This window comes from Channa argus, chromosome 2 (genome assembly GCF_033026475.1).
Source record: "Channa argus isolate prfri chromosome 2, Channa argus male v1.0, whole genome shotgun sequence".
NCBI classification, from domain to species: domain Eukaryota; kingdom Metazoa; phylum Chordata; class Actinopteri; order Anabantiformes; family Channidae; genus Channa; species Channa argus.
In genome coordinates, this window is record NC_090198.1 from 14,864,705 (window position 1) to 14,887,699 (window position 22,995).

Genomic DNA, 22,995 nt, shown 5'->3' on the forward strand with positions numbered 1-22,995 from the left:
GAATGCATGCCGGCATGAAGCCACAGAACAGTTTCTTTCATTACATATATCGAAATAATGCTCGATCGTTTTGCTACTACAAAATATTTAATGACACCAACATGTCTCAGCAGGGGGATAAACAATTTCACATGCTCGGTTCTGGCAAATTTCCACCATCCCTCCTGTTTGTCACCCATGGTGTCGGAAAAAAATGCAGCAGGATTACACATTAAAGCCCTTCAGCAGTTCCGCAGTTGAGGAATGACAGGATGACGTGCGTTGTTTAGTCGAGCCAGAACATTTAATACACACCATCGCAGGAGACATGCACTTGCAACACTTCACACAGTGCACTTTCCCAACTGTAGCTCTCATTTTGAAAACACTTACAAACCATAAAATAATTTAAAACCAAACACTTATTAAAAAAGGGGTTACACCTTTTATACATGTTCATAATACTGCATAATAAAATGTATCACAGAAGTTAGCTTTTTACACAGAGCAAACCATAGGAACCAACTCAGGTATTACACTGACACTGTGCTTGTTGATAGTTAGAGGAAAACCTGTGAACTGGTGACACCCAAGAGAGAATGTCACAGAGAGGGCGAGCGTTGGAAATAAGAGTCTGTCAGGGAGGAGGCAGAGAAGGAGGAGGAGGAGGGTGGTTCTATATTGGTCCTTCTCTGGTGAGAAACCCTCCAAGTGTGCCGAAGGGCAGAGAGGTCGACCGCTAGGCATAGAAGGTCTCTACTTTCACTGCCTGGCAAAACATTGTCATGGAGAAGACCAGGCCCAGGATCTGCACAAACACAAGAAACAAATGAGCCATTAATATCTTGCGATGCATGTGTGTAAAGTCCCAGTGAAATAAATGAATTGTCTGTTTGGCTCATTTGCTGTGTTATAATGTGCACCTGTTTGACATTAAATGCCAAAAAGATTCATTTTCATATGCTGTTACACCCAAATCTCATTAGGTTTATTACTCGGATAACAGTCCACAGATGATCCACGCACTCCATTCTGTGCCATTTTCGTTTATTGAATATTGCACACATCGAAGTATGTGGATGCTCTTTCTTTCAGCATCTTCTACAAACCTTTATCTGGTCTAAGGGAAATTTTGTATTACTTTGATTATAATTAGAAGCCTTTCAACAGTGCCTTTCTCAGATTTGTTCTCAACACAAAACATCAAAATGATGCCACGTTTTAATGTGCACAACTAATCATTTCTTAAAATACAAATGCAACTGCCATGACATTAGTGGGGCTGCTGCCTTTAGTGACAGGTCACATCCACCAGTGACATTTAATCAAGACACTGAGGGTTAATTCTCAATACAGCACAGTAAAGGAGCATTTTGTAACATCTGTCTGGGATATCAAATGGCCCATTTTACAGTGCGGTTAACTGACTTATTGGCATTGTCACTACCCTCAATGATCAGTGACAGAGTAAGAAATAAGACTATCAATCTTTGAAAGGTTGAAATACATAAAAAAAGGAAATACACAATGAAGTGTCACATCACCAAAGTTGCTTAGTAAATTAAAAAGAAAAACATTTTTTGTTTTGTTACACTTGCTGTTAATAGGATCTGTAACAGACTTTCCTGTAGACCCTCCAGTGTTATTCCCATTAGAGCCACAGCTTGTTATTGTGGGAAATTGTGATGAAATGTTTCCTTCGGGGCTTTAAACACGTCTTCCTAAGAAAATCTTCCTTTATTTTCCCGCACAAGCAGGATACTCGAGAACCTGTTTGCTTAAAAATCTGTATTAGGGGCTTGTCTGACACATTTAACTTCTGACATAAATTCTGTGTAACAGCAATTAAAAAGTCACACTATCATAGGCAACACTATTAGGAGGTTAACAACCCTGGATATATTTCTCTAAAACGTTTTGTGTATCACTTGATAAACTATGTTAGTGAGGGAGACAGGAGAGACTGATCAGGAGAGACTGAGCCTGCAATTATTAATCAAAACCACCAGTGCGGTCCTCCATTAGCTGAACTTGAGCTGCACTTTTGAACCATGACAGCGCACATGGTGACCACACCGGAAGATGAACGAAGAGTGTACATCGATGATTTACTCGGACAAAACAGGGGTAAATTGAGTTGTTAGTGTTAAACAGACATGGGACATTCTTTGTTAAAGCAGCTTCACTCAACTACCAATAATGTGGTGAAATCAAAATGCTTGATTCTTGTCCACAGCTAATTTTCTCTTTCAGCTTAAGGCAGCTGGACAGATGTGCTGACAATGTTTATAATGTGCTTCTTCAGACAACAGTGCCATTACTTGCGACCAACTACCATATTTTCTTTAATTAAATCATGTGTAAATGAGACCAGGTTCCTACAAAATAACCACACACACGTTAGATATGTCATGTTGGTTATTATAGTGCCTGTTACACTGGAGGCGTCTGATTACCACGACTCATTACTCATGTGTCCTGACTACTCTTTCCCTGCAGTATTTTAAGCTGTTGCTGATGCTGTTCAGTGCAGATAGAGTGCAGAGGGAATGTGATGTCACAATATTATTATGATAATCTATTTAAAATGAAAAAACAGACATACATGTTTTTGTGTACAAAAAGTGTTCTATAACCATTAGCTCTTAATAATTGTGTTGCTGAACAGTATGAGTAAACATTTATCAGTTAATGTTTTTTTCTTATTTTTGGTAATTTTTACATTTGTCATGTATTTTTAATATCTTTCAGTTTTGTGAGGAGTCTGATTAAGCTTGTGCTAAACTGCAAGCATCTCACGATGTACCAGTTAAAATGCAGCTAAAAGTGAAAGTGCAAAAGTCATTCAAATGTACAAAACTCATTCATTGATTTCATTCAGCGTTCTTGTCCTAATATAATGAATGATAGTATAATTCTTTATACTGTATAATGTTTAATGCTGGTAACATTACAGATCCTGTTTCTGAGATATTTGAGATAACTCTGGCAGTGATTACATCTTCCTATAGTTATCGTTTTGGTGCATGGTGCAGGATTTTCCAAAAGGGCACTGAGAATCTAACGGGTGACTAATAATGAGCCTGCAGCATCACATGAGCTATGTATGATTGATGTTTTCAAGAACAATGCATTTCTCCTCTCAGGTTTTGGAAGCACATCACGTAGCACTTGGAACAGATGAAAGATATGTATGGAAAGTCAAACCCACCTATGTGGCTTTCTGTGGTAACACAAGTGGCTTACGTGGGCTCCTGCTGTCCACAGAAATCCTGTGCTCAGCACTTTATGCAAAGGACACTGGAAGTATTAGGTTTTTTTTATCACAAAGTAAGAGCCTCTGTCTGAAGCTTGTGGATATCAAGAGCTGAGTTAATGACAGCTGAAAAAAATAATTCATGCAACTTAAAAGCTGTAATTACCTGAGTAAGTGCTGTACATAGAGCGAAAATCCAAAGTGCCACCAGGTTCTCATTAAGCCAGTCCTTTACTCGCTCGTAGCATGGCTGTGGGGACACACACAGACAGACAGAATGAGCAAACATTATCAGACAAATGTAAACTCACCACTTAGATGTTCGATGCTACACTCTATACTCTACACACTCTATCAGGTAACATTTCTACAGTGAGTCTCCCCCTGTGTTAGTCAACTACAATAGAAAATCACAGGCTTTGGCTAAAAGATCCCTTTTGGCAACATCCTTATCTGCCACTTCTCCTCTGACCTATTATTCTTTGGGAAAACTTCACAAAATTCAAAGTCCCTGCCGTGCTTGTCCCCCTTCAGCTGTACAAACAAGAGCAATGTGATTATGGGAGCGGCACGTACACCGGAGGTATCATTTAGACACAAGAATGGGCTGAATTTTTCATGTCTGACATTGTTTGAACGCATTCTGATGGAAGCTCAACAGTAACAAGAAAAAAAAAGCCTCCTTCATTGCCTAACCATTTCTAGACACTACGATATTTTCAGCACATAGATTGCCTTCTAAATCTCTTTTTCAAAAAGTCATATGATGCCCAACAGGCTGAAAAGAAGAGACAGATAATTATTAATAATAGAAGTAATAGAGCACTGCCTGCAGGGTCAGGGATGTAAGCAAGTAATAAAAAAGGAGATGAATAATTGAGGACAGTTAAAAGTAGACATTAAAAGTGATGGGAATGACATTTGCCACGAGGACCACATGGCATAAGGATCTTTTTGAAGGTGTGTGATAAACTGTTGGGTTATGGTAGATAGAGGTTGGAGGAAGGACTGTCTAACATAGTGTGGTAAAGAAAAAGGTGCTTTCATGACAGGCTACACCAGTGTACTAATTAAATTATTCATTTTTGCACACATGCCCTCCCAGTTGGGCTGTTTGTAACACTCCTTACATCATGAAGCACAGTCAGAGCCAGGGAAACTAGACACAATCCACTCTGCATTTCATTGCAGCCTGAAACATCAGGGACTCAAAACATATATTTTCCTTATAGCACAAAGTGAAATAGTTCTGGGCTGGATCAATATGGAAGGTCATGCCGCAAGCCAAATTTAGGACATTTTCAGTGTTATTTATTAAACTGCTGTGCTCCTCCAACCCTCCTCGACCACAGAGCTGTATCTGAAAATATATAAATTCAGATTTTTATTGTTTGACATCCACTGCAGACTGCCATAAAACCAGAAAGACAGACTCATAACCTGAACCTGCTAAGCCAGGCCCAACACAGGGGCTTCTACACAGTACTACAGGTCTGACAAGCCGGCCAGCTTAACAACTACACACATGTGAATAACACGGGAATTAAAGTTTAACGTAGCTCAAAACTATATGTTCAATACAAGTAAATGTAAACAGGTTACTTGTATTGAACGAATGAATGATGAGATTGACAGAGCATCATAGCGAGTTTTGGCCAAATTTGATGCCACTGATCCCATGGCATCAAATTTGAACCAGCAGGGGGCTCAGCAAATAAGCAAATAAGCTCCAAAAATCCCCTTTACATAATAAAAATACTGTAAGATGTTGTTTAGGTATTTGAAGAACTAATGCTGTCATTGTGATAATCCATAGCACACAGAGTTGATACATAGGAAACCAGTCGTCTTTACTGCAGTACTACAGGAAGGGAGAGCTCTCCAGTAAAGGTGAATGAAGACACTACTGAGGATCAGTGGCTTTTCCCCTCTCTCTGCAGAGACTTTGTACTGTAGGAACAAAACACCAGCCATCCTCCGAGACCCTCATTCATTGGCGTACTTTGTTACTGTGTTACTTTGTTACGTTAGTACATTTTTCATGTAGCTGTACTTTACTTAAGTAGATTTACTTACGGCTACTTTGACTTTTATTCCACTACATCTAAGATCAAATATCTGTACTTTCTACTCCTCTATTTCTAATATTGTTACATTACATGTTACAATCACATTGTTTCACACGGTTCAAAATTAACCACTTTGTCTATTTTTTCTTAAAAACGAGTCACAGCCGACACTGAAAAGGCTTTATTAAACCAGGTGCAAGCAGACAGTTAGTCCCTTCATCCATGGCCTTAATTCAAAGACTCATTTGACACATTAGCAGTACTCAAAGCTGGTACTCAGTAATTTTACTCTTTGGCATGCTGTGCTGAAAAAACAACAACTTACTTTTACATAAGTAGAAATGTTAGTGGGTACTAAAGTAAATTGTTTATTATACTTTTACTTAAGTACAGTTTTTGAGTATTTCATCCATTACTGACACTGACAAACAGCATCTATTTGTTTACGTGCTGTTGGTTGCTGTTTGTTTTAATGTGTGTTGTAATGTATTACTGTGAACCTATTTTACTTTCATTGTTGTTATCTCTGTGCACATTCAGAGGCACACATGGCTCACAGGCTTTTAAACTGCAAGTGCATCTGGGTGTGTACATGTCACTAAGCTTGCATTTAAGTGTGTCCTCTGTGTTTATTTCTGTCTGTTATCAGTGAGAGTGTGAAATAACTTTTTTTTTTCTCTTGGAGAAAATATTCTTACACAAAGTACCTGAGTTCACATACACTCAGGTGCCAAAATGTGAAAGCCAGCACCAAGGATCAGGCTTTGTTTCCCTTCTATTCATTACTAAACTATTTACTGAAAAGCAAACGGGTATTTATGGTTTGTGTGTAGAAAATGAAACTCTCATAGGTGCCCTGAGATGCTTTAACAATATAAACCAGTCTGTGGCCTCAGATGGCCTTGCTTACTTCTTTTTATCACTTTCTTTTTTTCATTTCAGAAGGGTGATGGTAAAATTTCTGGAGCAAAATGGCCATTACTGACATACAGTTCTATGGGTTTTCACTTAATAATACTGTAGCTGAAATAAAATACACTGCACAATACACATAAAAAATGCAGGTAGTGTTTTGTTGGAAGAGATAATAGTCATCATTCCTCAGCAACTACACTAACTGAATCCTTGATCTGCAGTGAATACATTAATCAAAATAAAAAACTAGTTGATTAATTTGTTGTCAAAATGTCTTTGCAGTAAAGGGGCCGAATGAACTCAGAGGGCTACGTGAAGGCCAACGAGCCGTCACCTGAAGGAGGTAAATATGCATAAATTGAGAAATCTTTCTTTGGTTTGTGCAGAACCTTGTTTCAGGAAAAGTAATGGAAAGGCATTTTAAAAGGTTATGTCTTTCTTTGCTATAAGTGAAAACAGTTGCAGTTTGACCACAACTTGGCCTTTCCAATGCTGAATGGACAAATTAAATTGAGTTCCAAACTGGACTGGAGTAAGGGGATTGTAATGTATTTACAGATGAAGGGCTGTCAGCTCCCCAGTCTACTCCTGTCAACACGATGGCGTCACATTTAAGATCTGGCCTTTGCAAGTGAACAGTACAGTAAGTATTTGCTAAAGGTTTGGGTAATTTGCTAAAATAATGAAACCATTTTAGTGGTGTGGTTTAAAATAATCACTGTGCAGGTCAGAAATGGACAAGTATTATTTATGATACTTCAAATATTTATAAATAAAAACACTTCATATAGTTATACTTAATTGTATGACAAGAAAACAACAAATGTGTAAACAAGGATGAGCAGGCAATAAGGCTATACTCACACAAACAGGACGTTGTACTTCTAGATCTCATATTTCAGCAGAACAAAACATATTTTACTGCTAAATCTGGTATTTTAGTGCATAAACATACATTTTCTGGTACATTTTATAAATATATTTATCATTGATATATTTGCACTATTTACATTGTAACATGTCAACATATTCTCATTATGTTCATAGAAAATTTTTATTGTGTTTGCAGTTTAGTTGAATAGGAAAAAAAATTTTTGAAGACAAAAACCTAATAAGACCAGATAATATTTCTCTTATCATCCTCATTTATCCTGATGAACACTGAGAACTTTAGCACTGCAACAATAAACATGTTTTGTTCTTACTGATGACAATGAGTTGACTTTGAACATGTTGTATACACAAGTTTATATTTATATATATAGATTACTCCTACCACCATTTCTTTATGTGACACCTTATTTAATTCTTTCATTCTGATGCCACCAAATATCACAAAAATATGCTTTTTTGACAGCTGTTATTGTGCAGGGCAGCTGATGTTTTCATCGTTTTGTTTTATAGCAAACTGAGTGTGGTACATGAGAAAGTAAATATTAAACAAATAAAGACGCAATACATTTGTCTCTTTTACAATTGCAAGACATTTTAAATGGCCCCGGGGTAAATATATTTAATTTATATCTTAGTACATAATTTGTATCTGCTTTAAACATAGCATAAGGAAAGACACTCAGACACAAGCTGGTGTGAATAACTCCATAATTAGGGCAGTATGTTATTCAGACATCAATATTGGGACTAATAGCGAGGTAAAGGCGTCCTATTGTAAAACCAAAGAGGCTTACTACACACATCGTCTTCATCTTTAATGTACCTTCACACAGAGTGAAGCTAACTTGTATCTTGCATATTAGTGTTTTCAACAACCTCCTGTGTCGTTGTTTTACCAAATTTACACGACCTACAAAGTTACTTATTACCTGGTGAATATACAACCAGAAATATTTTCAGAATTTGGTGGAGTTATAAAGAGGGTTAAAAGAGAAGTACATATGGGACTTCAAACGAACTTCAAATGCAAGCTAATGTGTTGCACTGTGTTTTGGACACAGTAAGAAATGTTTTGCTTTATGTCAATAAATGTATTAGTTTTGTGTTTATACCTGACTGCACTGCCCTAAAGGGGCAACAATGTATTAATATGGGTCAAATCTCTTTGTTGTTGTTACTATTGACTTTCAGATTAGGGTGCTGGACCACCATACACGCAGTATATGATATTGTTTTTTTACAGATTCATTTGGGATCATGTGGCTGAAAGCATTTGCTCTGTGACTTTTCCTCCTAGAACTGACGGAAGAGCTCGAAAAAGCATTGCACCTACAAATGATTGTCTCCAAGACATGTAATATTGTGGTCTTGGTTGATCATAAATAAAATAAGAAAAGACAGGACCTTTTGAACCCTAAGGGATCCCAGAGGAAAAAGTAGTTTGTGGATGAGAATGAGTTTCCAACAAAGACTGAGAACTTTTTGATGAATCTGATGAAAAACAGTCAAAGCTGAGTCAGATATAAGATCTCTGTGTTTGCAGTGTAAGAACAGTGTTTTCTGCTGTGGCACAAGTTGATTCATCAGCTGCCAAGAGGAGATCATTAGTCAAGGGGGCTGATTCTGTCCGATGGGGCTAACCCTCTGAAACCAGACAGGAATTTTTAACAAAGATAGTGCAGGAAAAACAGCAGTTCACAAAAAAAAAGAAGGAAAAAAAAAGATTTCTCTAGAAAGGGGATTCGTCATTTGGAACTGACACTTTTTTTAAGTTGGACTGGACTAGCTGGACTATCATACTGTAGGAAAAATGTCAGTAGTAGCTTTACCCCCATTTAATTCAATAATGAAACTATGTTAAAGGTGGTGCTCAACATTGCCATGAGACTATAGCAAAGTATTCAGTGCAGCAGCATTTGGCAGGCTGATGATCAGGTCACAAGTGGGTGGAGTAATTTTACTTCTGAATGAATGTGTAATTAATACCAGCTGTCCCTCCATATATTATCTCAACACACTCAATTACCTCTCCAGCAACAACTCCCAGTCTGGCTAAGTCACACTGCATGTGCAGACTAATGCATTTTCATACAGTCGTGGCAATTTCACTAAGCACCAAGTGTTACACCTTTATTTGCACAAACCACAAAAATGATGTAACTTCTATATTTGTCTTTTCCACCAATTCGCAGCTTTTACTTGACCAATGCCAGGGGTCATGTCAACACTCCTGGACTTGCACCCTCTGTAAGAAGATTGAGCCTTCATATCTGAGCTACATCATTTCTTTTATATGTTTTTAATGCTGTTGTAAGACGGAATTCTTTAGTGCACATTACAAGCCAAAAGTAAAGCAACCTCAGCTCTCTGTACAGTAGGCAACAGCTGTTACAAAATAAATATATAATAGTGATTTGACATAAGAAGAATATTATAGACACCAGAGCCCAGTGTTTCTCCTCAGAAATGATGAAACCAATGAGCAATGAATTAAAATGATGTTATAATCTTGAACGTATGTGAAATTATTTAATAAACAGAAAAAAGGATGATCATTAAGTGACCTCATCATTAAGTAATTTTTTTCTTTGAAGGTACGCACCGCTGTCCACCATGTTCCTGGGTTGTCCAGGCCACAGTTGTCGCTGTACTCCAGGCAGCAGGAGTCTGGCACACGAGTGGCATTGTACACTTCAAACCAGTCTGTGTGGTTGGTCACGCCACAGCAGCGAAACTGCCCCAGAAAAAGATATTATATTATCATCACACAGAATGCAAGATAACAAATAAACATCTTCCTCTGATAGAAACTAAAATTATTTACCTGCCATTGCATGATATTTACCAACTAAAATAATTCATATGTGCTCAATGTTGAAAACACTCAGACTTTCTGATATTGAGCTGCAGATCCTTTTATACAAAGCACATATCATCTATCTCAAAGCCCTAAAATCATTTTCTAACTCACCTGCTTCTTCTTTTATACATCTTGCTCCTTTGTGATTGGTATAGATTTTTGATAAGGGTTCATGACTTTCCCCACAATTCAATTCATCAGCATACTTCATGAAAAGATAAAGTGCCCCTGATGTTTTGTTCATTCAGTGGACTTTAATTCCACATAGGAATCATGCCGCCCGAGTCGCTCTGCACCCCAGTCCGTGCATGGAATCTGGAATTGTGTATTAATTTAAAACTCGCTCACCTGCTTAGACAAAGAGTCAAGTTTGCAATTCATCATGAAGTGCATCACATTTCAAATGACTAGAAAGCATTTGGAGCATAGTTTTAAAGGTTGGGAACAAATCAAAGCATGCAGGCTGCACACAGAGCATTCAAATGTTACCACATCAAAAAAGTAAAGTTAAAAAAAAAGTGGCTGTGACACTTTGTGACTCGTTGTGCCAGCATTTGGCACCTTGCAGATTTATTTTACTACTGTAGTTCCACTCATGTATGCATAGTAGATCCTTTTCTATGCCATAAATAATATTCGGGGTGAACTTTGCTCCAAGGACATCTGCTGTATTATCTATTCAGTGACTCAGCATGTATGAAGGAGGACTGGGACAGTGACAGAATGAGATCTGCCTTTATTGGTCTCCATCTGAGAAAGACTCAGACTTTACGGATCCCGTACATAGTCAAGATTGGATCTGACAAAGAGAAAGGTGCACATTCATACTTGCACACAGAAATGTTTGAAATGGTGCCTCATTCAGGCAGATTCTCCTCATGCTATGATCCCCCACAAATACAGACAAATTTGCATAAATGTTTGCGCACTGCTTTTGCTTTCTTTTATGCTTTTACAGTCACACACACTGTGACAAGACTTTGGACACATGCAACACAGGGACACAAACACGTCAAACATTCAACGTGCGCTGTGCATTTGCTAATGGAACAAAACTACAGTCACTAGATATGTGATGTGAAAAAGGTCCAAAGAGCCATGACATCCCACATCTATCATCTGATGTCTCCTAAAGGCATTCACCGGCAGCAGTATCCATCCTCTGCAATCCTTAACTCCAAATCTCTGTTTCTCACATTGTGTCTTTTTGCAGTAGCATAATAAAATTATATAAATAATACAAGAGCAAAGGCTCATCAAAGTGAGAGCTGGAAACAAAGATTACCTCAGAGAGACTATGATGTTTGCATTAATCTCTCTGACAGCATTTTACCTCAGCATTTAAACAAGAAAAGCTTTAAGTGTTTTTTACTGCAGGTAAAGCCTTTTTTTAACAGATGCCCTTTTTCTCTAAAATTGGCAGTATTTTTATCAGTCTACTCGTAAATGTCCAGATCCCATTATCTACAAAGAGAATTTTGGTGTTTTATTCAAATTTTATTCAAAATACAGAAATGCAAAAAGCTAATGGCTTTCAACATTTGACGACTCTTTTTTTAATTTAATGTGATCACAGCGTTACACAAGATAAAACCCAACAGCCAAAGTAAGCTTTGTCACTATGAATTATGCAGTCACAATGTCATGTATCTCAGCTTGTGTATCTCAGTGACGAGGTTTTTTGCATGACTTGTCTTGTTAAATGGTCTTGAAGTTAATATTGAATGAGCTGTAATTGTCACGATCTGCAGTTTCATATCCGCATCTGTACATTTGTTTTAAAATGACCACTTCCTGTTCTATTGTTCTGCAGTGCCCCCAGCTTTACCATCCTTATCAGTTTAATTTCACCTTTCACCTCTGTCCCCTCTCTCTATTTAAAAAGCCCAGATTCTCTCTTTCATTGCCAGATTGTCTGATCGCTTTGTGTCAACTTTCCAGCATTCTCCTCATTGTGTTTTTGACCTGACTTTGTGGGTCTAACCCTGTTTTGGACCTTGGACCTGTCTCTCTATGGTATTGTACTACTACCTCTCTGCCTCTCTGATTATCTGCCCTGGCTCTGTTTCTCTGCTGCTTTTGTCTGCTCCCTTGGATAACTCTACTCTGTTTCTCGGTCTCTGGTTCTCTGGATTTGGACTGTTTTTGGCTATTGGATTGTGAACTGGATCTTGGATTATTGGACTGTTTGTTCTCCCTCTGTTGCCTCCCCTCTCTACCAGACCACATGGCTGACGCCAACGACTGCCTTCTCCTTCCACCTCCCTTCTGGAGCCGACTGCAGTATATTCTGAGTAAGTCATCTGCCGTCTTGTATTCCTCATCTGCATTGCACCGACCTGCTTCTGACTGACCTCTCCTGTCTTCCCAGATCCCAGTTGAGCTTCTCCCCCCCTCTGATCACCTACACTCCTTGCACTTCTCTTTTCAATAAAATCTTTAAAACCTTTCAGGAGCTCTGGGCATTTAACTGGGTCATTACAGTAATGTTCACAGAATGTTTTTAAACCACCACCTCAGGAAATAATGAGTGAATGATAGTAAAAATGCCTTAAAACATCTGAACGTTCTGTTGTAAATATCTTCCAACTTTTGTTTGGATCACCCCACCACCACCTGCCCCCTCCTATGATCTTACATCAGTTTGTACTATCATCCAAGCGTTGGTCAAACCCACGTTGCCCTCTGTGCCAAAAAGTTGGAGGCCCTTCCTCAGATCCCTCTGGGCATAGTGATCAATCTGAGAAAACAGGGAAAATGAGTCAGAGATACATAGGATATAATAAAATTTGTGCTTGAGTGCATTTCAATTATATATGAACAACTTGATAGAGGCGGCTATTTATTGTGTCAGTGTTCAGGAATCATTTTACTTAAAAATAATGAGAATCATTGCATCTACATGATGATGGATTTGATTGACCCATAGATCACATAAGAGACTGAAACATGTTTAGAAAAAAAAATTACAGTTAGAGGTGTTTCTTTAGCTCCATGTGGACAGCTGATTTGTGTTTGTTTCACCTATCAAAAACCATAAACACAGCCAAAATAACAATACAACTCAGTCAAAACCAACACAATTCATCAGAAATAATGTGTGTTAAGGTTGAAAGTTCTCCAAAGAGGGGCATTTTTACTACTCTGGGTATTATATTGATTGTACATAGTACAAAGAATCTTTTTGTTTAACAAATGTGTCGTATTGACTTGACCAGAAGGTATTAAATCAGGAGCAAACATGTTTTTCTATATCAAGTGCACAGAATATCTAATATTTCTATCTAATATTTGCACTAGCTTTCATAGTAGATTATTAGATTACATTATGGACCATTCATTGCCAAGGTCATGTGGCAGACCATTAAGCACTAAGACGAAAGGTCTTAGGACATCCTGACAGCCTGCAGTGAGTATCAGCTCAAAGATTTACAACTAAAAAGACTGAGAGAGAATGCAGTCTGATCTGATAAACCTACAGAGCTCAAATTTCAAGTGTTTTCAAAGGCTATTAAAATTAATGAACTGTGGTGAACAGTGGAAACAGTCCACCTTGCTGAACTGAACCGGGCTGAACACACTGCAGGACTGGGTTACAGAGCTGCAGTTCAGTAAACAAGACAGATGCGGCTTTGTGTGGGTTTAGTTTAGAAGCACAGGTTCAGCCGCGTGAACCTAAATAAACAAGGTACAAATGGTTAACAAAACCAGCTTTCCCCAGTAAGCTTTAAATCAGAGAAAGGAAATGGTGTGAACACAGCCACAGAGATAAACATGCTTAAAAAGCATGAACACTTTGCTGCTAATGAATCTAAAATGGTAAGTTAAAATCAACAATATAATTAGAGAGCTTGGGCACTTCATCCAAACAGCAAACAGAAGCTCTGCTCATCCTTGTTTACACATTTAGATGGTCGGTCCCATCAGACACCAATCGCATTGATCTCTATTGACCCTGCTCTCTTCTGTACTGCAGCCTTTAGCCTGTGAGGTTCTGCTTCCAACCAATAGTTTCAGAATAAAACTGACTTATACATAACCCAGAATCTTGTTTGAGATCGGTGAGTTTTTGGCCACCATTAACAATATGTAGAAGTGTTTTAATGAGAAGATTCACGTTTTGAATTGCACATGCCTTTGAGGGGTTTAACACTCTTTTATTATTAGACAGATGGATGTAGAAGATACAAAGCAAATGAAGAGATATCCATCTATCTATTATTGAAACAGCTTATCCTGTTCATGGTCACAGGGGGCTGGAGCCTATCCCAGCTGACAGGTCACCGGTCTATCTCAGGGCCAACACAAAGAGACACACAAAGACAGACAACCATTTGCATTCACCTTCACACATACGGGCAAGAGTCACCAGTTAACCTAACATGTCTTTGGACTGCGGGGGAAACCCAGACACGCACAGGGAGAAAAATTCCACATAAATTCACATCGGAGACCTTCAAGCTGTGAGGTGGCAGTGCAAAAGACTCCACAATTGTCCTGACTATCCTCACATTCAGTTCACCAATTTACTATTATACATGTCTTTGGACTGAGCTTTGAACTGGTTTTATGAAGAGTGGAAGCTTTTTGGTTGGCTCTTGGTTTACTCTGTTTAACTCTATGGGCAACATCATAATTTGTATTTTACATTAGCAATAAGTCTATGTATTTGTTAAGTCATTAGTAAAAGTTATGTAACCATGAAACAGATATTCTCTGATTAGTCTGAATGGACTAAACTCATTCTTGAGTGTTTTTACATGGTTTTATTATTATTTATTCATTTATAAAGTAACTGTCAGAGTTAAGAGGTGAGCCTCTCTCTCTATTACGAAGAAGCTCAAAGGAAGAAAACAATAACAAAGCCCATGAGTTTTCCCTACATCAGGTGAATTTAGCATTGCAAACAGTAGTGAGTGGATATTTACAAAAGGTCAGTAACATGCCTGCAGGCCTGATGAGTTGTGTGAAGCAGCTTTGTCATAGTTGTGTTTTCTGGGTAAAATGTTTCACATGCCCCAAGGCAAAATAAACCGTGTGTTCAGCCTACATTCTGTTAGACTATGTCCAGCACTACTGACATTGGCAGAAGCTCTATTTTCTAATATCAGATAAAAAGTATATGCCAGATTGATAAATGTATAGTAAAAGAAAAAGGGGCTGATATTGTATCCAGCAAATAATTCAGCAGAATGTGAATAGACAGTATAAAAAATGACACTGAAAAGATTTATTCAGAAAATAAAAAGTTTGGAAACTATAGTAACAAAAAACCTCAACAGAAAGCGATTGTGGCTTCCTAGTGTAATGTTTTAATCGAACACAAGCGCCGTGAATCTTTTTTAATGGATTTGCTGCACACAAACAGCAGACACAGAGCTTCATTAGCATTCATTTAGAGCTGTGTGAGCCCAGTGTAGTGGAACAGTCCACAGATCCTGGGAACACAGACTTTCATCAGCTACCTCTGACCTTAAACCAGTCTGAATGGTCAGACAGTCACCCCAGACAAGCTGGCACTAACTGTAATTTCTCTGTGTGTATGCAGTAATCCCCATGGAAAAATATTAGACATCTCGGAAGTTAACAGCTCGCTCTCTGAGACCCAAGACTTGCTCCAAATGTTATAACCACAGGCCAGAGAGAGACCCCCTAACACGATTCAACTTACTGTATTCATCTAATTTCATCTCTATCTTTACCACCTCTGAAACTGATTTTAACTCCATTTTGTGTTTTCTGTGAGTTGTAGTGTTAGTAGTGAATGTATGTGTATTTAAATTTTGCTGCTTTCTGTTTTGTACTGAGCGGCGAGCAACCTGTCATTCTCTGTCCTTATTTGATAAAATACTGTCACTGGGAGGAAGGTAGATGAGATCTGTGAGATCGAACCATTGAGTAAATGTGCAGATGAACCAAAACAATTATTTCAAAGAGGAAAAAAAATGTGCGGAGCTACTTGATAATAATTTTTATCAATTTAGCTGACCCCCTTCACATTCAACAAAGTTATTTAATTTATTGTTATTAAAATGTTCTGATTAATCAGGCTAAGTGTATCCTTTACACATGTATGGATAAGTAGCAGTACTATTGCCAGTATTTGACAACCCATAAGCTGTCACTGCAGCAACTATATAGACAGTAGAAGAAGAGTAGAAATTATCATTAGGATCCATACAGTATATCCTATAGTTAAACTAGAGCTAGCTGATCTTCCATAAATGTCAATTTAGATGTTGTGTTAAGATAAATATTTAAAAAACATAATTGGGATGCCTGAAAGAGACAGACAGAAAAACACAAATAACACAGTATATTATCTCAAAACAAATAACTGGTGATTTCATTTGGTGCTACTGTCCACGCTACTGCATGACATTTCTCTGGAACAAAGCACCATGCAAACTATCACCAAACGGATGTAAAAGTTCAGTACAGGCAGTCTATATATCACATTTGAATGGACTTGGTAAAAGCCCTGAGTATTCTAAAGTATAAAAAAGAAAAAAACAACAACTTCTAATTCAAACCTAACTGGGTCATTAATAAAGACTGCCTGTGTGAATGTACAGCAAGAAGACTGCATAAGCCACATCTGTACTTTTAGCTGAGTATTGATGTTGTCCTCGGGACTATAGTCGCCCTTTAACTACACCAGGCGAGTCAAAGATGGGCCATCAATTATTCATATGGCAGGGATACCAGGAGAGATAAGAGATGTATATGGAGAAGAGAAGAGATTGAGACATGTAGATGAGAAAAAAAGAAGAGAGATGGAGGTGATGAACTGGGTGGGTGCAGGAAAAAGTAAATGGGGGAAAAGGGGGTTAGGAGGAGCCAGAGAGTAAGGGCAGAATATGTATCAGCAAACACACTGTGGGGCAGATGAAGTGCTTATATCACTACTGGACTGTATATAACACTGACAGCATAGCAAGCAAAATAAGGGAGTTTTCCATCTGACGGCCCTGAAGAACAGACCTTATTCTACAAAGAAACACAAAGAAAAGAATTTCAGAGGAGAGGAAATAATGTGGAGAAAAATGTCCCAATTTACATCCTCTCCCCAAACAGTGGAAATCCATTACTTGTGTCAAGAATATAACAAAAAGACAGTGAAATAGATAAAGGTTTTAAAAAAAGAGGAAAGCTCTGTGATCATATTCCCCATGGATTTCCTATGAACCTGTTATTTAACTAGAAAACGCCAAACCGCATAAAATCTGCTCCACTTCATCTCCTGCAACAACATTACTTAAAGGAGGACTTTAACATTATTGATTCAAAGGTTGAAGTTGGGAAGTGCAATGCAAACAGCATCCTAAATCTAGGCTGCATAAAATGTATGATTTAAAAAGTCATGTTCAAGTTGTTGCAAATGTATGTGACTTGGTCATCCAGTCGTCTCTGAGCATAAATTTCCATAGGGCGTCTGCCTTCCTCTTCATCTGGGTGCCCAGGCTTATTGGCAAGGCTGGTTTCTTGCAAATAGTTTAATTTTATCCTGCCTCCAAGGGAGCCCAGATTACATTCCCTGGACTGCAACCCAATTTAGACCTGAGTCAAGGTTTTTCAAGGGCACTTATTTTAACATAGTACACTGTAGTCTGCCTGGCTGTGCTTTATTTCCCCTGGCTTGGGATATAGGCTTAAATCTTTAGATGTGTTGCACTGCATTTCAAAAAAAGAGTTATAGGGGAACACCACTCGTCTGAAGAATCCACGTTATTCATGTGCCTCAGGACAGATCGGTCAATAGTGAGGCAACTCTCCTCTAAAAGCTACAAAACTAACGTTTAAATTTGAAAAGTGGGATGTGAAATCTGGCAGTGCTGCTCAGATAATGAATGGGGCAGCCACAAATTCAAGGCTTCTGTCTCTAACTTCTAATTCTATCCCAGGGCACAGCAATAACATACTTAAATTATTAAAATGTGTGGCATTCCCTTTAAGTGACTAATCTCAGTCCTCAGCTGGTGCAAATCAATTAAAATCCCAGTGCCTTTACATCCTCTGCTTCTAATCAGTTCCTGATTACCTCTTGGCAAACCATGTGAGTAGTCAATCAATGCCACTAAAAGGGTTAAAGAAGTGAATAAGCAGAAACAAGGCTATAAGGAGTGAATGGCCTAATCATTTACATTACACTTACATTTAGTCGTCTGGCAGATGCTTTTATCGAAAGTGACTTACAAGTGAGGTACAAACCAAATAAAATCACTTGGAAGGCAAAGTGGCACGAGAAGAAGTGTTTTAACTTTGTGAGAGGTAAGTGCCACATAGGCAAGAAGAGGATTTTTAAGTGCATACAAAGTAATCACATAGTGGTAAAGAAAGCTTAAGGCCTATAGACAGGATGCAGTCAGCTCCCTCAGACAGTAAGATCAAGGCTCATCAGAACAGAACGGAAACATCCACTGTAGTTATTTACTGAACCTTGTAGTGAAAACTGTCGTTCACTCAACCAACTTGTGGTGGATTATTATTCATATAAAAATTATGCACACTGTTGTCATTTGGCATCTATCTTCGACCTTGTCGCTCCTTCCACTGAAGCATCCAGTAGGATGCTGGGGGCTAACTTTGATTCAGAGCCTACAGGTGGATAGTGACAGAATGAGCAGTGTGTTGGATGCACATTGTGCAAAAGCTTCAGGGGGCTTTAGAGGTCACTGTTCATATTCTTTTTACCATCATTCTGTTTTTGGTATCTGTTTTAATCTAGTTTATAAACACAGCTTCATGCACCAGCGCACACATGCTGGCACGGGGCATGCTGCCAACGAACATTTATGTATTTGTGTGTACAGTATATGGCCATTGTGGTGATGGTGACAAAGCTGTTAGTGTGTTGCCAGTTTTAGTGGAGTAAATACACACTGGTGGGTTTGTCAACATGCACGACAGCATTCATACTATTCATATGTAAATCGTAAATAGTCGCTTATATAGCGCTTTTATCCAAAACGCTTTACAATGTTGATTCCCATTCACACACCAATGGTGGTGGCTGCCATGCAAGGTCCTCTCCTGACCCACCGGGACTTGGGGTTCAGTGTCTTCGAAGGACACTTCGACAAATGGAGCATGTAGAATGGAGCCTATAAAATGGAGCAACTGTAGCCAGGAGCAGGGGTCGAACCACTGACCCTGTGGTCCATGGTCAACTGCCTTACCAACTGGGCTACAGCCGCTCAGTACATCCCTTGAAATAGCAATAGCAATATCGAGGTGTCTGACTGATCCCAAATTTATTCTGCAGCATAGGACAATGTTTCTGGAATTCGGCTACTGTAACAAAACACTATGTATAGCAACAAGAACAATAAGGAGTCCTGCGTTAGATGCTATGGCCCCCACAGAGCCCTGGTTTTAAAACTAAGAAGTCAGTCTTGGAAATATGAAGAGACAGAAGACAGATTAAATCTACTGTGGAAAGTTCTCCAAGACCAACATACCTGATAAAAAATATTGATTACATTATTTTTTAAAGCATCCTTACTTTCATTTTTATGACTAAAACCTTTACAAAATTGCATATGTTTCAGCAACAGGGATATGTTATCTCAACTAAACATTATTAAAATAAAATTTGAAAAGCATTACGTACTGGTAATGTAAAACCAGACATACCAACCTGTGCATTGCAAGAAAGACAACGACTCAGTGCCTCATACATGCATCCTGAAATGCTATACATCATCAACAGGACTCTAAGAGCCTTCATCAAGAACTCAGTGGGGATCTAGAAAACAAGCAACTTGTTTTATTTATTTTGTTTTATTATCAATTTTATAAGTCAACATCAAGTACAGCATTTACCAAGAAGATGCTCTGTCCCTGGTGCAGTTTTGCACAGGGCTGAACCCCCTCAGCCAGATCATCACCAAGAGTGGTTCCAAATACTGACTGCAGAATGGAGCAGCTATCAGCCAATTCCTCTACATTAATGACATCAAGCTGGCATCAACTCATTGATCCAAACCACCAGGACACTGGAATGTCATTCAGACTGGATAAGTGTGATAGGGTGGTAATAATGAGAGAGGAAAGGTAGTCAGAACTGAGGGGATTGTACTACCAGAAGGCAACATAGCAGATGTTGGAAAAGCAGCATCTGATAAGTGCCTAGAGAGAGCAAGGCAAGTCCTGAGAACTCAGCAGAATGAGAAGAACAAGGCCAAGCTATTAACACCTACGCCCTCCCGGTCATCAGCTACCATGCTGGTATATTAAGCTGGCCAAAAGACGAGACAGAGACCCTTGACATCAAGACAAGGAAGCTCCTTACAATGCATGGAGGCTTTCACCCCAAATTCAACATCCTGAGACTGCACACTACGCAGGAGGAGAGGAGCTGAGACTAGTAAGCATCAGAGCCACTGTACAGGATGAAACAAAAAAGATCTGTGATTACATCAGGAAGATGGCCCCTAGTGATAATGTGCTTATTGAATACCTCAGGCAGCAGAAAACAGAAGAGCAAGGGGAGGAAGAGCAGAAAGCTTGATGGAAGGGACAAACCCTTGCACTGTGCTGACCTATAGAAGAAGTGACAGATAACGAAAAGGTCTGGCTGCTGGAGTGAAAGCCAACAGAGAGGCACTAATCATGGCAGCACAGGAACAAGCTATATGTACATAATCAGTAGGGGCCAGGGTCTACCATACCAGGGGCGAGGGGGGAATTTTTGGGGGAATGACTGACAGGGTTAAAAAGAAATTCTGTATTAGCTGAATTAAGTATTTTGCAGAGAATCAGACTTAGCCAAAATGTAACATTAAGAAATACCAAGGCCAGGGTTTATATCATCCATTAGTACTAGAAATCTTTATACAGTATATTGTTATACTTCCCAGATGTTCTGTTTGTTAGTACAACTGTTAAACAGACTTTATCAATAAACTCTGCCCAATAGTTAAACACAAATCTTATAGGGAATTTCAGAACCCTGTGCTTAAATCAAATTAAATGTATTTATCTAATTGTAACATCCAGTACAATCTTGTTTATAAGCTGAACTCTAAAAGTTATGTGCTTTTAGGAAACTGTGACCAGAACGCATTTGTAATTTGTATATCAGCTTCTTATTCACGCTGATGGATTTTCTTTTCCAACAAAATTATAAGCCTTAAATGAAAACTGTTTTGTGTGCTTTTTTGAAATTGAATTGGAGGGAATAATCTGCTCAAATGGGCAAAGCTAATTTACATCTGGAAAAATTAATTTTGAAATGTTTTTTTAATCACAGTACATAGACTTAATTTTCGTTTTGTCAACACAAACCAAATGGTGAAGTTGTTTTTTTTCCAAAAACGCTCAGTAAATTTAAACTTTAATGTCATTTTTCCTGCAGCGTATCAGTGCAGCATGAATCCAGTAATACAGACACTACCTTGGACTAAAAAGTACAGCAACTTTTTGTTTCATTCCTGCATTTTTTAGATTAAATTTTTAGAAAAAAATATTAGTATATTCCTAAAACAAATTAGAATCAAATGCAAATAAATATGCAAAAATGCACGTCCTGAAACAACAATACTGGTATACTGGTAGCAATCCTGTTAAAACAACTCACCTAAATTATCACTGGTGCAGCATATTGGTTTGGAGATCACCAGTGTTTCAAGTAATTGTAGTATAAAGGCACCTGTATCTAAAAGGCGGTGAATCAATATCCTGGTGAATTAAAACCAAGAAAAGACATCAAACATCTAGTTCCCAAGTTTTTCCTCAAGTTGAAGCTTTTTGGTTGAGTGGCAAAGAGTTTAAGAGTAAATAACACTACTGGACTAAATAATACCTCTGTAATCTGTGGGCTTAACTAATTTGGTCACGGTTCCTCCTCATATCTGGCTGACGTAGTGTTTTTATGTTTGGTGAAACATATTTGGAGGAGTGGTGACACTTTTCTTGGCCTCCTCCTACAAATCTTCACCCTACGTTCCTTCATAATATTGGGAACCTAATTACCATTTAAATTATTTATAATGACAGTCTTTCCTCAACATTATCTCCAGTATTCAAACTTACATTCACTAGTCATATATTTAGCAAGACACACAAACAAATGTCTTGTCTGTTTACTGATCATCTCAATTTGTCTCTCTTATTAACATTGCCCTGACGTGGGTGTGTTTTCGTAACGTGATTAGCCAGGGGTGTTTCTCAAATTGCATTTTTTGTGAAATGAAAATTTCTCAGGCTTGAAATGTGTACAGACAGGGATGCTGCATTTTGATATTTGACAAGCTAAAATGTTTTGACAGCTGATGCCAGAACAGTAATGATGTGGAAAAAGAGGAGCCATCACATATGCAATGGGACTTGGGCAATGGGAAAAGAAGTTTGAACATGTGATGCCTGTAGTTCCTTTTACTACATGCGTGGTTGGCCCTGCATACAAAGTAGTCTGTTCACAAGTGGACACTTATTCTATCTTTTTGTCCTTGTAAAATTATTTCACAATTTTCCCCATTAAATCTAACAACAGTGGAACAGGGCCAGGCAGAGAAGATAGCGAGTGACAGAGACTGCAGAAACTTACCTCGGTTCTCACGAGAAGTGATGACAGAATTTACAGTGAGACATCTTCTCACTGGACTAACTACATTTTAACAAGGTGATTCACACAGCAGAGTCAGGCTGTTTGGAGGCAGCTCCTTTTTCAGATAAGCATGACAAATTATGGAAAATTACTTAGCATTAACTGGCAACATATTAACCCCAATTATTTAATAGCATTTTTAGTCGTTATATAAAGACAAGTTGTTTACAACACCTTATGTTTTATATATTTTTTGGCTCTTCAACTACTATAAATTCTATGCACCATCTGTATCTGCTGTACAAACAGTTCATGAATAAATTATAACAGTACAGGCCCAGAACAGAGGAAATATTTCTAGTGTGTTAACACCATCATGCAAACAGTGACAATGCTGACGTTTAGTTGGTACAGCAAAATGCACAGAACACAAAATGGCCTACAGATGAGGATGATGGGAATATTATAAGAT

The 22,995-nt window shown here is 38.4% G+C and overlaps 1 protein-coding gene across 5 annotated transcripts in view; it reads right to left on the reverse strand.

The window, feature by feature from the left end:
- Positions 1-260: 260 nt before the first annotated feature.
- The window catches only part of tspan4a (tetraspanin 4a), a 104,493-nt gene continuing 81,758 nt past the window's right edge, over positions 261-22,995 (reverse strand). For all 5 annotated transcript variants that reach the window (XM_067495717.1, XM_067495718.1, XM_067495719.1 and 2 more), the window contains 4 exons: positions 12,612-12,713; positions 9,716-9,847; positions 3,402-3,485; positions 261-787 (listed from right to left, as the gene is read on the reverse strand). In XM_067495717.1, coding sequence (XP_067351818.1) covers positions 719-787; positions 3,402-3,485; positions 9,716-9,847; positions 12,612-12,713 — 387 coding nt within the window. In that variant the 3' untranslated portion in view covers positions 261-718. The remainder of the gene's footprint in view (positions 788-3,401; positions 3,486-9,715; positions 9,848-12,611; positions 12,714-22,995) is intronic.